Source organism: Hyperolius riggenbachi, chromosome 8 (genome assembly GCF_040937935.1).
Source record: "Hyperolius riggenbachi isolate aHypRig1 chromosome 8, aHypRig1.pri, whole genome shotgun sequence".
In the NCBI taxonomy this organism is placed as follows: Eukaryota; Metazoa; Chordata; class Amphibia; order Anura; family Hyperoliidae; genus Hyperolius; species Hyperolius riggenbachi.
This window is the reverse complement of record NC_090653.1, coordinates 78,597,819-78,612,866: the sequence shown is the minus strand read 5'-3', so window position 1 is coordinate 78,612,866 and position 15,048 is coordinate 78,597,819. Positions and strand designations below refer to the sequence as shown.

At 49.0% G+C, this 15,048-nt stretch overlaps 1 protein-coding gene across 1 annotated transcript in view; it reads right to left on the bottom strand.

The window, feature by feature from the left end:
* LOC137528944 (cytochrome P450 2A6-like) overlaps positions 1–15,048 on the bottom strand; it is a 56,008-nt gene that overhangs the window by 15,282 nt on the left and 25,678 nt on the right. The window contains exon 6 of the mRNA XM_068250742.1: positions 5,387–5,531. Coding sequence (XP_068106843.1) covers positions 5,387–5,531 — 145 coding nt within the window. The remainder of the gene's footprint in view (positions 1–5,386; positions 5,532–15,048) is intronic.

Sequence of the window (15,048 nt, the reverse complement as noted above, 5' to 3'; positions counted from 1 at the left end):
CACTGAACAGCGGGCTCCTGTACAGGCCATCTGCACCTCAGCACCACTAGAGCTTCTTATGATTGACTATGTGCAAATTGGGTACTCTCCCTCAGGACAGTCATACTGTCTAGTCATGACAGACCATTTCACAAAATATGCAGTAGCTGTACCCACCAGGGACCAGACAGCAGAGTCGGCTGCTGAAGCGGTCTGCAAACACTTTATACAGGTGTTTGGGTGTCCACAGAGAATACATTCGGACCAGGGGGCATGTTTCCAGGGTACTCTCATGAATGAGTTGTACCAGCTGTATGGGATCGAACGCTCCCGCACCACACCGTATCACCCCCAAGGAAACGGGGCTTGCGAATGTTTCAACCACACTTTGCTCCAGATGTTGCGGACTCTAGAGGATAGTCAAAAGGCCCGGTGGCCCGAGTACCTGCCTGAGTTGATGTGGGCCTATAACAATAGAGTACATAGTACTACCGGGTACTCCCCACACATGCTCATGTTTGGGAGAGCCGGGCGGGAGATTGAAGACCTCCACATGCCCAATCCAATGGGACCACAACCGAGAAATACCACTGATTGGGTGCAGGAGCACCGCCGCCGCCTGAGAACGGTGCACAAGGTTGTGGGGGAACGCCTGGGACGAGTGATACACCCTAATCCAAAACCAGTACTAAGGGATGGGTTTGCCCCAGGTGATAGAGTCATGGTCAAAGCCAAACGGCCGTCAGGAAAGTTGGATGGGCGGTGGGAGGCCGTTCCGTACACAGTGAAAAGAAGGGTTGACCCTGCTATTCCGGTCTATGAGGTAGAGCCGGTAGGGACCGGGGGACCCTCACGAAACTTGCACCGTAATATGTTGAGACATTGTCATTTTGAGGAGCCAGTGTGTGAGGAGGAGGCACCCCTGCATGTTGAGTGTATGGAGGAAAACGCCTCAGATGAGGAGGAAGAGGAATGGTGGGTTGTCCCTGCCCAGATGTCTGCATAGGCTCCGGCTGTGGTGGGTTTACCTCCTATGTGTAATGCTGAGCAGTCAACAGCTCCTCCCTTACCACATATGCCTGACATACCTGATGTTTCTGAGCCTCTCACGCTGCGAAGATCGGCGAGGCCTAATGTTGGTGTGCCTCCACAGCGCTACGCACGAGATGAGTTTGTTTGGGGAGGGTTGCCAAGGACGACAACCTCTAGTGGGGTGGCATGTGAGATTGTCAAGAATCTTGCCTGAATTCAGTTCTGAAGTGACAGTTTGCATTTTGGCCACTAGATGCCGCCTGTATCAGAAAGTGATAACCTAATGCTGTTGAGGGATAAACAAGCAAGAGAGGTGGGGCCTGGCAGCTCTAGAGAGACCAGGAAGAGAAGACAGAGACAGACATGGTTGTTTTTGTGGAGAGCTGTCTGTGAAAAGGACAATCTGGATCCATCCAAGCTGCAGAGAGGCTGATCGCTGTTTTCCCCTTGAATCCTGCTTGCTAGAGTGGAGATTGTTCCCAGTTAGCTGTTCTTGGCTTAGGATTCTACGCCAGCTACCCATCAAGGCTGCAAGTGTGGTTGCAGGCCTGAGGCTGTCCTAAAGAGAGGCATCTTCTGATACCAAGTAGGAACAGGTCAGTGAACCCGGGTTCTTGTGTTTTCATTAAACTGTTTTTTGTGGTACGGTACCTGAAGAAACTGAGACTTAGGCCTGCTTTAGGTAGATAGTTAGGAACTGTTTTTAGAAGGTCACACTGGATTGATACTGCAGTGCAGCAAGACTTTAGGCTCTACTGTACACTGCCAACGGATAGGGTTGATCCTGCAGTCCAGCATGACTTGTCCGCTCTGCTGTGTCTGCTAATGGCTAAGAGTGATTCTGCAGTTCAGTATGACTTGAGGCTCTACTGTAAACTGCCATCAGGTAGAGGTGTCCTGTTGGACAGAAGTGGGGACTCCAGGGTATAGGGTACCCTGTGTATTGCAAATCTTGTTGTGTTTGTAACTGTTCCTGTTAATACTTTCCAGTAAATAAAGTTTTGGTTGCACTAAGCTGGTGTCTGTATCACCTTCCTTGTTCCGTGAATTCGCTGTATCCTGGGGTACCCCTCGGTACACGGTCTTACAACTATATAAACCGCCGTCCTGTGCCTTTTAGTTTTCGCTATTATCGTGATCGAAATTGCGGCCGCGGCAATTTCGATTGCGAAAATAGCGAAAACTAAAAGGCATAGGGCGGCAGTTTATCTATCATTGGAAAGAGGAGAAAGAGAGCTTCAAAATGATATGCATCTTTCCATAGTTACATTGTATTACACAGGATGACTTTTCTCCAAAATCGGCAGCTTGATTCAGCACAATGCAATGAAATATAAGTAACCCAGGGGGATATAATTACAAACATTATGCTGGTAGGTGTGAGGATGTAATTAATTAGTTGTGGGTATGCTTAAAGGCATACCCACAGGCACTGCTCGGAGTCCCTTTAAGGGCTCTGCCTCTGACACAGGAGACCAGGGTTCGAATCTCGTCTCTGCCTGTTCAGTAAGCCAGCACCTATTCAGTAGGAGGCCTTAGGCAAGTCTCTCTAACACTGCTACTGCCTATAGGGCGCGTCCTAGTGGCTGCAGCTCTGGCGCTTTGAGTCCGCCAGGAGAAAAGCTCAATATAAATGTTATTTATATGGTTTTATCAATTGCGCTCCCCTCTTCTCACCCTACCCTCTATGTCTAGGCTTGCTGCAACTCAAAACAGATGCCACATGTACATCTCATCAGAAAACTATTGGCTTATGGAGTGCGCTACCCCTTCCCAAAACATTTATTTGTACAAACAGTTCCCTTTAATACGTCCTTCACTGTCCACCATCCAAGTCCAGGTGATCCAGGGGATTTTTTCGTTAATGACACAGTTCACATGAAAAAGAGGAAAACAAACACATAGTGCGATCCGTTTGAAATGAAAAAAAGTCGGGACCAACACCCTATTGGGTCCGATTGTGCAGCTTGAATTATGGGGTCACCTCAGCATCCGTGGCAGTTGACCAACAAATGGCACGCTCACCTTGTTGTAAGGCTGCCTAGCCCTACAGACAGCAACTGCGCTTCTTGGATTACCCAGCTCTTTTCCCAGCGTTATGCGATGCATCCAATCTCAAACAAAACAATGAGATACTATCATAGTGCAATCCTGCTTATACAGTAATCAAGCATATCCAATAACTAGCACCTATAAATCTCCTGCTCACCCTCTGCTGCTGCTGTCCACACTCACAGACAGCTGTCTACGTTTTTAAGGGTGTGCAGTTTCAGCCTCAGTGCTGTAGGTAGCGATCCACCTCCAACAGTCCAATGGCAGGGTTTCATTCATACATCTAAGAACTAAAAAGCTTCCAATAGGCGGAGCCTGGAAGGGAAGCTGCCTAGCCCTGTCTGTAGGGCTAGGCAGCCTTACAACAAGGTGAGCATGCCATTTGTTGGTCAACTGTCACGGATGCTGAGGTGACCCCATAAATGTTATTTGTCTTATCTTGTCAAATGATGCCGTGCGCTGCTGATTGTCTTCAGAGCCAGGCTCTCCTCCTAGGTCCCCCTCCTGCTACTGTGCGCTCTGCCGCTGCCCACTCCTCCCTCCCTTCCCACAGAGAACCACAGCTGCAGCAAGAATGATAGCAGCAGATGGCAAACGCTCACTCACCTATCCATGATCCAAGCGATAGAGATCCCGTCATCTGAAACCCATCTGTCTCTTCTACAGTGCAGCCGCTCGCTCTGAACTTCCTGATTCTCAGATCAGACAGGAAGTAGGAAGTAGTAATAGTAGTAGTAACAGAGCGGCAGCACTCTAGAGGAAACAGATGGGCTCCGGATGACGGGACCTCTATTGCTTGGATCGCAATAGGTGAATGTGAGTCATCTGGTGCTGTCATTCTCCCCCGCTGCGGCTGCCTTCTCTGCTGGACTATCGTATTCACTGGGATGGAGGCTGCATGGTGGCTGTCTAGTTTTGGAGGAAACCGGTTGTTCGGTGGTGGGGGTGGTTATGTAATTCTGTCTGGGGAACGGCTTCTGGTTTGGCGGTGTCCAGAACTTTCTGCTATTGCTAGGCTGAAGATGCAGGGGGAAAGTGCTGCTGCTGTGATATCTGGCGCCCTCTTCACAGGGGTGCCCCTGCCCCTGAGTGCAAATGTCCCAGCCATTCATCTCTCACTCTGCATTTTGCCGCTGCTATTCCCTGCATTGTGCACCCACAGAGGAAAGTGGGCTGTTGCCCATAGCAACCAGTAGCTCGGCTGCCCCGGTGTGTGCGGCATGTTGCTGTGCAGTTGCATATTCTGATTCTATTACGACATGGTGGGGGGCCCCAAATCAGTTACTTTGCTTAGGGCCCCATTTAGCCTTAATCCGGCTCTGTTACCAAGTAGAACACATTTCTCAGCCCATCCTAAACACTTGCATGGATATGGCCCTCAAGGACTGGCGTTCCACACCTGTGGCTTAGACCTACCTATGAAATGTTTTTTTATTTGTTGTATTTATAAAGCGCCAACATATTACGCAGCGCTGAAATGTTTCAGATCTGTGATCATCAGGAAACATACCTGTAACAATCTTACCTGTCAGCGATGGGTCCCGCGATGTTCTCCCCGGCGTCTCCGGCGGGACTCATACGTGTACAGCAACTTCCGTTCCGGCGTCTTCTGAGGGCATCCCCGGCAGCCCTCTGACGTCTTCTGGGGGCATCCCCGGCATCCCTCCAGCGGTGGCAGGCGTGTGCAGATCCTCCAGTCAGACGCGCGTGCGCAGATCCTCCAGTCAGACGCGCATGCAGCAGAGAAGCCTTTATAGGCGTGTCTGATGGAGGGGCTGTCATCCTGGGGGTGGGATCTGGTGATGATTTCTGGGTATATCAGGCCAAGTGAGTCAGTTGATCAGTTTGCTGATTATAGGTCTAGCTAGCGATTTTGAGCTACATTGATTTATTGTGTAGACACACAATATATATGTACTCCAGTTAGTCAGTCTTTATTATTTTCATACTTATATTGTAATATTATATATTAGTAACATCTCATTGTACATTATCTGTGTACCGACTTTTGCCTGCCTCTTGACCTCGCTCCTGTCTAGTCCTTCTTACCGCTGCCATCTGTTTTTCGTTACCGACTCGGCCTGTCCCTGACTTCGTTATTGCCTAATCCTTACAATACGACTGACATCTGACCTATGTGTATGACTCTGCTCGATTTTTGACTACGAATCAGTCTAGCTACTCTGTACCTCGATATCTCTGACTTTGTGTTTGACTACGGACCGGTCCGGACCACTCTTACGTATCTATTGTGTGTTATTGCATGTTGCGCTTCAGCGTGACAATACCTCTGTATTACGTCCTCATTGCATCAACCACATACCTTGAAGTTCAGGATACTTTATTAGATATTGGCAGCCAAATAACGTTGTAACTCCACTGGTCTCTGTCCCACCTAAGAACATATCAAAGACTCCTGGAGCCAAGTAATCTAAGGTGAAGGCTGATTCGCCATGATTATTTTCTTCCTGTGGATGGAAATACAGGAGAGTGTCATGTTTTCCTCTGATGCTGGTTTTGCAAAAAATACAGCTAAGAATAAGTAATGTGTTATATAACTGTTTTCATCTCAGTCAACTAAGTTTATATTGTAACCTTAGAAACAGATATACAGTAAACGTGTTCTAGGAAAATGTGTTTAAAGAGGAACTTTAACTAAGGGTTGAAAGTAATTACAATCTGTAGCTGATATCCCCTTTTCCATGAGAAATGTTTACCTTTTCTCTAATATATCATTAGGCGGTGTCTGTATGGATGATATTGTGGTGAAACCCCTCCCACAGTGTGATGTCATGACCATGGTCCTGACAGTTTGCTGTCTGTGATCCTTGTTGCATTGTGGGAAATAACAGCATTTTCCACCTTCCAATCAAGCAGTATCTTCCTCTGGGCATAGAACTCTCAGTAATGAACATTTTGTACAGATCACCTGGCAGAGCTAAAGTTGTCCGGATCCGGATAGTTCTATGCGGGTATCTGGACGCATAATCCGGATACCCGTGGGTACCCACGGATATCCGACGGATATCCGGATCCGGGTACTGTAACAAGGGAGATGATGTCATTGAGCCAATCAGAGGGCTCCCAGCCAATCAGAGGGCTCCCAGCAGAAGCCCTAGCAACCAATCACAGAGGGGAACTCTGGCCAGCCCCACCTGACCTCATTGAGCCAATAAGAGGCCTCCCTGCCTAAGCCCTTGCACCCAATCACAGAAGGGTTCCCCTGAGGCCGAAATTAGTCTGGACGAGAGCGGGCTATGCATCTCTGATCGCTATTACTTTGTTTGCTGAGTACCACAAGGGTGGGAAGTGATCTAGCCGGAAAGGGTCCTAATTGGTTTGGGACCCTCATTATGTAAGTGACTATGTACATATTTTATCTATCATCTTTGAATACATTCTGCCTGAATATTATCCACTGAGAGAACCCCTCTTTCTGTTTTCTACATTAGGTTGCACGGAGATAACATCTAAGCACCCAAGATATCGGAGAGGACTCAGGAGGTGGATTGGAATATCTGTATGGCAACGTAATCCCTGGCGCTGTGATATTACGTGACATTATACTTGTGGAGGAAAGAGGGTCCTATCCCTGACACGGCTGCAAAGGTTGTTGGCCCAAAGGAAAGGAAGAGGATCATTTGTGTCCTTCTGGGGCGCCTCTAATCGCTGTACAACAGAAGGGAACCCTGGCCAGCCCCGTTGTGTAATAAGGAGGGCTGGCATGATGAGACAGATCGTCATTGCTTGTGTGGCTGGCTGGCTGGTCACTGACAGAGTTGCTCCAGTGCTGTTGGCTTAGCAAGTGCAGCCTGTATACAGTGATAAACCTAAAGCTTTGAGTGCTAAACACCTTCACTACACTATTGTTCTATTGTTTTTTTTAGCTAGCTAGTGTAATTGTTTGATTTCATTCACTCAGTTAGGTCCTGCTGTGTCTGTGTGTGCTGTGCAGGCCAGCAGGACAGTATAGGTTAGGGAATAAGATTACTGTGTTATGTTATTGTATTGTATTATATAGTTAGTTAGTACTGCAGTTAGTTGTTAGACAGAGTAGTACTGTGTTAGCTTACTACAGACTACTGCAGTGCTGCTGTGCTGAGCATTGTCAGTGTGACAGTTAGACAGATGGTGTGCACTGTCTGTCCTCTACTCTGCGGTCTGTCACTCCGTGCTGATTTGATTTAAAGTCCAACCCCGATTTCATTAAAGTAAAAGTACCCCACATCATCTGGTGACATCATCATCACGTATAAGTTGTACTATGTCTGCTGGCACCGACAGCCGGGGGAGGGGCAGCAAGGGCAAGAGGACAGGGAGCAACATTACGGCCACCCTCAAAAGGTCTGCCGTGTCAGTGTCGACCCCAGCGGGCAGCCTACCCTCAGTCAGCGAGCTTTTCGCTCCAAGCGCCACGATTTAACTCAGGGCTGTTAGGCGCAAGGAGTTTGAGGAGGATGTTCTGGGTTTTGAGGGGGGGGGGGGTATGATGTTGATGATGGGATGAAGGACCGTGACTACCATCCACAGGATGGGGATGTCAGCTCTGACTCTGAGGAGGAGGATGCGTCGGTGGGTTTGGCACGGAGGATCAGCATTGCAGACAGTGGCCGTGGAATGCGGGACCCACTACATCCTTCTGCCGCTACCACCAGCCGCACCACTCAACCCCCAACCGCCCCAATTTGGCGGTTTTTCACTCTGCCCTCATTGGACAGCAAGTTTGCCATATGCAATGTGCCCAAACTACAGATTAGCAGAGGTTGTGACCCCTACAAGTATGGCACATCCAGCTTCATCACCCATCTGACCAAAAAACATGTTGTTGAGCATGAGGAGTTCAAGAGGCTGAAGCAAGCTGGCGCTGGCTCGCACCGCCACGGTGCCACAGGCCACTGCTGCTGATACCACCACCTATATTCAACCCAAAACACAATTGCGGTGTCATTTTTGGAGGTGTCTGGGCTGAAAACTGTCATGTCCCAGTTGTGCGATTGGACTTTGGACACAATGTGGGCTGCACGACCGCTGTCTGGAACCTAGTCCTAGTGATGCTCGGATAGTACTTTTTAAAATCCGAATTAACCCCAATCCGGATACCTAGATATCCGGATCCGACTCAGATATCCGAATCCGGCCATTTAGATATCCGCGTGAACGCGGATATCCGGTCGCATTATCCGCGGATATCTGGCCTATTCGGATATCTGGATAGAAAAACCGGAAGTGCCCTTTAAATAGCTTTAAAAACTGGTTTTGAGGGTAAATGAGGCATGTATCATCATTATTTTGCAAAGGGAAACACTAATTGATGATGTGGGGACTTCAAATCCCCCCTCCCCCCCCCAAAAAAATGATTGTCAATTAACATTAGGCCTAGATTCCAGACAGCGGTCGTGCAGCCCACATTGTGTCCACAATCCAACCGCACAACTGGGACATGACAGTTTTCAGTCAAGACACCTCCAAAAATTGATGCTGCAATTTTGTTTTGGGTTAAATATAGGTGGTACAAGTGGCCTGTGGCACCCTGTCCTGGCGTTGGGAGCTGCACAGGCAGCAGGAGCAGGGCAATGCAGCAGCAGCAGGTGTAAAGTGTGCCAGCCAGGAGCATGACGGACGTGGTACGTGGCACTTGCCAAGTGTCACGTGACAAGTACAGAGTGACAGACAGCAGAGGAGAAGACACTAACTGGTGCACACTAACACATTAATGAATTAACAATAGTGGAGTGATAGTGAAGGGGTTAATCACTGAGCTTATCACTGTGTACAGACCTTGGCCCAGCAGCAGCACTGCAGCTGTACAGCACACACTCTAACTGTCACACTATGAGACATCAGTCAAGCTAATTAACGATTACTATAGAGTAGTGAAGGGGTTAATCAATGAACAGCTTTAGGTTTATAACTGTGTACAGGCAGCCCTTGCTAGGCCACCAGCACTGCAGCATGTCTCTCAGGAAGCATTCAGCAAGCCATAACGATCTGTCTCATCATGGCAGCCCTCCTTATTATACAAGGGGGGCTGGCCAGTGTTCCTTTCTGTGATTGGGTGCCAGGGCTTAGGCTAGGATGCCTCTGATTGGCTCAATGAGGTCAGGTGGGGCTGGCCAGGGTTCCCCTCTGTGATTGGTTGCTAGGGCGTCTGCTGGGAGCCCTCTGATTGGCTCCAGGACGTCATCACCTTAGTTACAGTATTTCGGATCCGGATATCCGCAGATATCCGGGTCATGCGTCAAACTATCCGCAGATAGCTATCCGGATATCTATAGCTATCCGGGATCCGGAGTCTGACCCGGATAGCGTAAAAAATGCTCGGATATCCGGGTTACTCGGATATCCGGGATCTAGATGAGCATCACTGCCTAGTCCTGATGTTAATTGACAGCTTTTTTTTTTTTTTTCATTTTATGTCCACCAAATAATAAATTAGTGTTTCCCTTTAAAAAAAACATGATGCTACATGCATCATTTGCGTACGTTAAAAAGGGGCGCTGGGAAAAAAGGGCGCCGGGTTTTTTAACGATAAGCATGGATAACGTTTAAAAATGTATTGTACTGTATTTCGTTTAAAATTAATGTTTTTTAAAGTTATAAATCATTAAATAATGTGCATTAAATCGGCAATTGTAAAAACGTTAATCTTTCGTTTAAATACTGAAACGTATAATAACGTTAAAAAAAAAAAATTACTAAGTAACCCTCCCTGTACCTACCCCTAACCCCTAGACCCCCCTGTTGATGCCTAAACCTAAGACCCCCCCTGTTGGTGCCTAAGTAACCCTCCCTGTACCTACCCCTAACCCCTAGACCCCCCTGTTAGTGCCTAAACCTAAGACCCCCCTGTTGGTGCCTAAACCTAAGACCCCCCTGTTGGTGCCTAAACCTAAGACCCCCCTGTTGGTGCCTAAACCTAAGACCCCCCTGTTGGTGCCTAAACCTAAGACCCCCCTGTTGGTGCCTAAACCTAAGACCCCCCTGTTGGTGCCTAAACCTAAGACCCCCCTTTTGGTGCCTAAACCTAAGACCCCCTGTTGGTGCCTAAACCTAAGACCCCCCCTGTTGGTGCCTAAACCTAAGACCCCCCTGTTGGTGCCTAAACCTAAGACCCCCCTGTTGGTTTTTTCGTTTAAAAATAATGTAAAAAAAAAATGTACTGTTTTTTGTTTAAAAATAATGTTTGAAAAAAAATATTGTACTGTTTTTCGTTTAAAAATAATATTTAAAAATGTATAAATCATTAAATAATGTGTAATCATGAGAAGCAGTAATAAAACATTAAGTCTCCGGGCGCCGCTTTTAAAACGTTATTTTTCACCGGCGCCCTTTTTTCCTATCGGGCGCCCATTAAACGATATTTATTATAGGAGTGAATGGCGGCGCCCGATTTGTCCACTAGCCTCAGGCGCCCGAATTTACTGTTTCCGCATCATTTACCCTAAAAACCCTTTTTAACCACTTGCCGACCGCACACTCATACCATGCGGCGGCAAAGTGGTAGCTGGAGGACCAGCGACGCAGATCTGCATCGCCAGGTGCCTCCCTAATTAATCAGGAAAGGTTTCCTGTCAGATCACGGAGCGGGTCTCCGTGAATAGCCTGTGAGCTGCTAATCGCGGCTCGCAGACTAAATGTAAATGCAGGAGACATTTGTCTCCTTTGTTTACATTGTACGGCGCTGCTGCGCAGCAGCGCCGTAAGGCAGATTGGCGATCCTCGGCCAATCAGCGGCCGGGGATCGCCGCCATGTGACAGCGAACATCCTGTCACAGGCTGCACAGGACGGATAGCGTCCTGTGCAGCCCCGATCACCGGGGGGACAGGTAGGAGAGGGGGGGGGGGGGGAATGTCGCCGCGGAGGGGGGCTTTGAGGTGCCCCCCCGCAACATGCCAGCCAAGAGGAGCGATCAGACCCCCCCTGCACATCATCCCCATAGGGGGGAAAAAGGGGGGGCGATCTGATCGCTCTGCATGCCAGCTGATCTGTTCTGGGGGCTGCAGAGCCCACCCAGCACAGATCACAAAAATCAGCGCTGGTCCTTAAGGGGGGGTAAAGGGTGGGTCCTCAAGTGGTTAAAGCTATTTAAAGGGCACTTCCGTTTTTTCTATCCGGATACCCGAATAGGTCGAGTACCCGCGGGTAATTTGGTTGCATATCCAAATTCACTCGGATATCCGCAAGGTCGGATCCGGATATCCGACTCGGATCCGGGTATCTGGGTACCCGGATCCGGATCCGGGCGAGTTTTAAAATGTACTACCCGAGCAACCCTGGTGAGATAGTGTATCTCTTTATCTTTGAGACTGTGTGCGCGATCTTAGTCTTAGATTGTTTTACCATATATTGCTTTACACAGGCAGTTTTTTGAGAACGCGAACCACGTGTGCAATCTTTTTTATCAGGTGAACTTCCTAAGCTCATACTGTTTTTAGAAAATCATAATAGCCTTAACCCTGCCAGGCAGTAAGTATTGCTGCAAGTGTACAGAACTGATCCTGGATATTATAATGTTGAGGCAGGGAACACACTTGACAGTTTTCGTACGCGTTTTCTGCACAGAAAAACTGAGAACTCATGTTAATCAATGCAGGGGCGTAGGAATAGACCCTGCAGCCCCTGCAGCTGCAGGGGGGCCCCTAGCAAGTCAGGGGCCCGGAGGAGGAAAGGCTGTCACCACCGGCGTACCTACCGGGGATGCGACTCTCTCAGCCGCAGGGGGGCCCTGCCGCCCGGGGCTGCTCTGGGGCCCGCTCACTGTGCGTGGGGGGAGCGCTGCTCTGGACCCCCCAGCAAGGTGCTCAACTGGCCGCAGCGTCTAATAGACGCTGCGCCAGTTCATTCCCTGCAGCCCCTCTTCAGCAGCCTGCATAGTCTCCGGCAGGCAGAGCAGGGCTACGGCAAGATGGCCGCCGAAGAAGCCCTACACTGGAGACTATTTGTGTCTCTAGTACAGGGCTTCGGCAGCCATCTTGCCGTAGCCCTGCACTCTGCCTGTCAGCGCGGGAGATGTGCTGCAGGAGGACTCGGGGAGCTGCGAGCCAGATGCCGGGAGAGGAGAAGACTTCTGTCAGGTAAGTGAATTGCTTTTTTTTTTTTCACAGGTGCATTTTTTTTTTCTAGTGTCTGCTGCCCACATTGTGATTTTCTGGTCACTGCTGCCCACATTGTGATTTTCAGGTGTCTGCTGCCCACATTATGATTTTCTGGTGTCTGCTGCCCACATTACGATTTTCTGGTCACTGCTGCCCACATTGCGATTTTCTGGTCACTGCTGCCCACATTGCGATTTTCTGGTGCCTGCTGCCCACATTATGATTTTCTGGTATCTGCTGCCCACATTACGATTTTCAGGTGTCTGCTGCCCACATTGCGATTTTCTGGTCACTGCTGCCCACATTACGATTTTCAGGTGTCTGCTGCCCACATTACGATTTTCAGGTGTCTGCTGCCCACATTACGATTTTCAGGTGTCTGCTGCCCACATTACGATTTTCAGGTGTCTGCTGCCCACATTACGATTTTCAGGTGTCTGCTGCCCACATTATGATTTTCTGGTGTCTGCTGCCCACATTGCGATTTTCTGGTGTCTGCTGCCCACATTACGATTTTCAGGTGTCTGCTGCCCACATTGCGATTTTCAGGTGTCTGCTGCCCACATTACGATTTTCTGGTCACTGCTGCCCACATTGCGATTTTCTGGTCACTGCTGCCCACATTGCAATTTTCAGGTGTCTGCTGCCCTCATTACGATTTTCAGGTGTCTGCTGCCCACATTACGATTTTCAGGTGTCTGCTGCCCACATTACGATTTTCAGGTGTCTGCTGCCCACATTGCGATTTTCAGGTGTCTGCTGCCCACATTGCGATTTTCTGGTGTCTGCTGCCCACATTACGATTTTCTGGTGTATGCTGCCCACATTAGGATTTTCTGGTGACTGCTGCCCACATTGCGATTTTCTGGTGACTGCTGCCCACATTGCGATTTTCTGGTGACTGCTGCCCACATAAGGATTTTCTGGTGACTGCTGCCCACATTAGGATTTTCTGGTGTCTGCTGCCCACATTACGACATTCTGGTGACTGACTGCTGCCCACATTAGGATTTTCTGGTGACTGCTGCCCACATTACGATATTCTGGTGACTGCTGCCCACATTAGGATTTTCTGGTGACTGATGCCCACATTGCAATTTTCTGGTGACTGCTGCCCACATGGCGATTTTGTGGTGACTGCTGCCCACATTGCGATTTTCTGGCCCACATTACGATTTTCTGGTGAACACTGCCCACGTTACGATTGTCTGGTGAATGCTGTCCACGTTACGATTTTCTGGTGAACGCTGCCCACATTACGATTTTCTGGCCCACATTACGATTTTCTGGTGAACACTGCCCAAGTTACGATTGTCTGGTGAATGCTGTCCATGTTACAATTTTCTGGTGAACTCTGCCCACATTACGATTTTCTGTCCCACATTACGATATTCTGGTGAACGCTGCTCACATTACGATTGTCTGGTGAATGCTGCCCACGTTACAATTTTCTGGTGACTGCTGCTCACGTTACTATTTTCTGGTGACTGGTGCTGCCCACTTTACAATTAATTTACAGTGAAACGCTGCCCCATTACGATTATTTGGCACCTATGGGGGGGCCCCATCCAAATATTCGCAGGGGGGCCCAGTGATTTCTAGTTACGCCCCTGAATCAATGTGCTAGTGCACACTTACTGTGTTGTTCGCGTGCAGAAAAAAAACTGACATTCTGCATGGTGATGATGACTCTGCACATTTTGGCAGTTTTCTCTATCAATTACATCAGCTGCTGTGAAAAAACGCACGCGTTTTCCTGCATGGAAACACACTTGGTGTGCAGAAAAAGTATGCAGAAGAACGCGCGCGGAAAACTGAAAGTCAAGTGTGTTCCCTGCCTGAAGGAGAGGGGTTCATTGAACTACTATGGGTTTTCCTCACTGAACTCTCTGTGGGCTTCAGTCCGTTGTTTTTTTGTGAGGTTTCTTCCACCACAATATTCAGAGTACCTATTAGGGTGTCAGTATCGCAAAGCCCATTTACACAAAACACAATCATAAATAAATGTGCACTGTCGAAGCCAATAATATGTTAAATGTCCTACCATGTTCATGGGCATAGTTATTAAACATAATTTGTTAATCCTAGCTAAGTTAAAGCACAGTCTGTTAACCCTTTGCACACTCACATGCAGGGGCGTAACTAGAAATCCCCGGGCCCCCCTGCAAAAAAAATCCGGGCCCCCCCCCCCTCCCAAGCTCAGGGACTTTTGGGGGGCAGGAGAGGTCGCAACATAAGAGGAGAGCGTGGCCGCAGATCGGTGGGGACATTCCCCCCCCTCCCTCACCTTGGGCTCTCAGCGCTCCCCTCCTGCAATCTTTAGTGACAGCGGGCGGGCAGCGGCAGGTAGGTCAATACCTCCATCGCGCCGGAGGTTCCGATCAGTAAGTGCTTCATGTCACTTCCTGTGTAAACAGGAAGTAGCATGAAGCTCTTAGACATCAGAGACCTCCGGGGAGAAGGAGGTATGTGACCGGTCTGCCTCCGTCCGCCGGCTGTCACTAAAGATTGCACGAGGGGAGCGATGAGAGGAGAGCCCAAGGTGAGGGAGGGGGAGGGGGAATGTCCCCACCGATCTGCGGCCACGCTCTCCTCTTATGTTGCGACCCCTCCTGCCCCCCAAAAAGTCCCTGAGCGGGCCCCCCCAGCGGGGGCAGGGGTCACATCCCCTATTGTTACATCGGTGCTCACATGCAAATCTTCATATAAATAATTTCGCAGAAATCAATCATCCAGGAACCACTGTTATCCTAGTTTAAAGCTGGGGTCTTGGTACCAAATAATACATTCTCCTGTGCAGTCACCTACACCATGCAGAGGTACCACAGTATTTGTAGGTGTCCTAACTATGACCCTGTAACAGGCATAGTGCAAACATGCAGGGTCGGG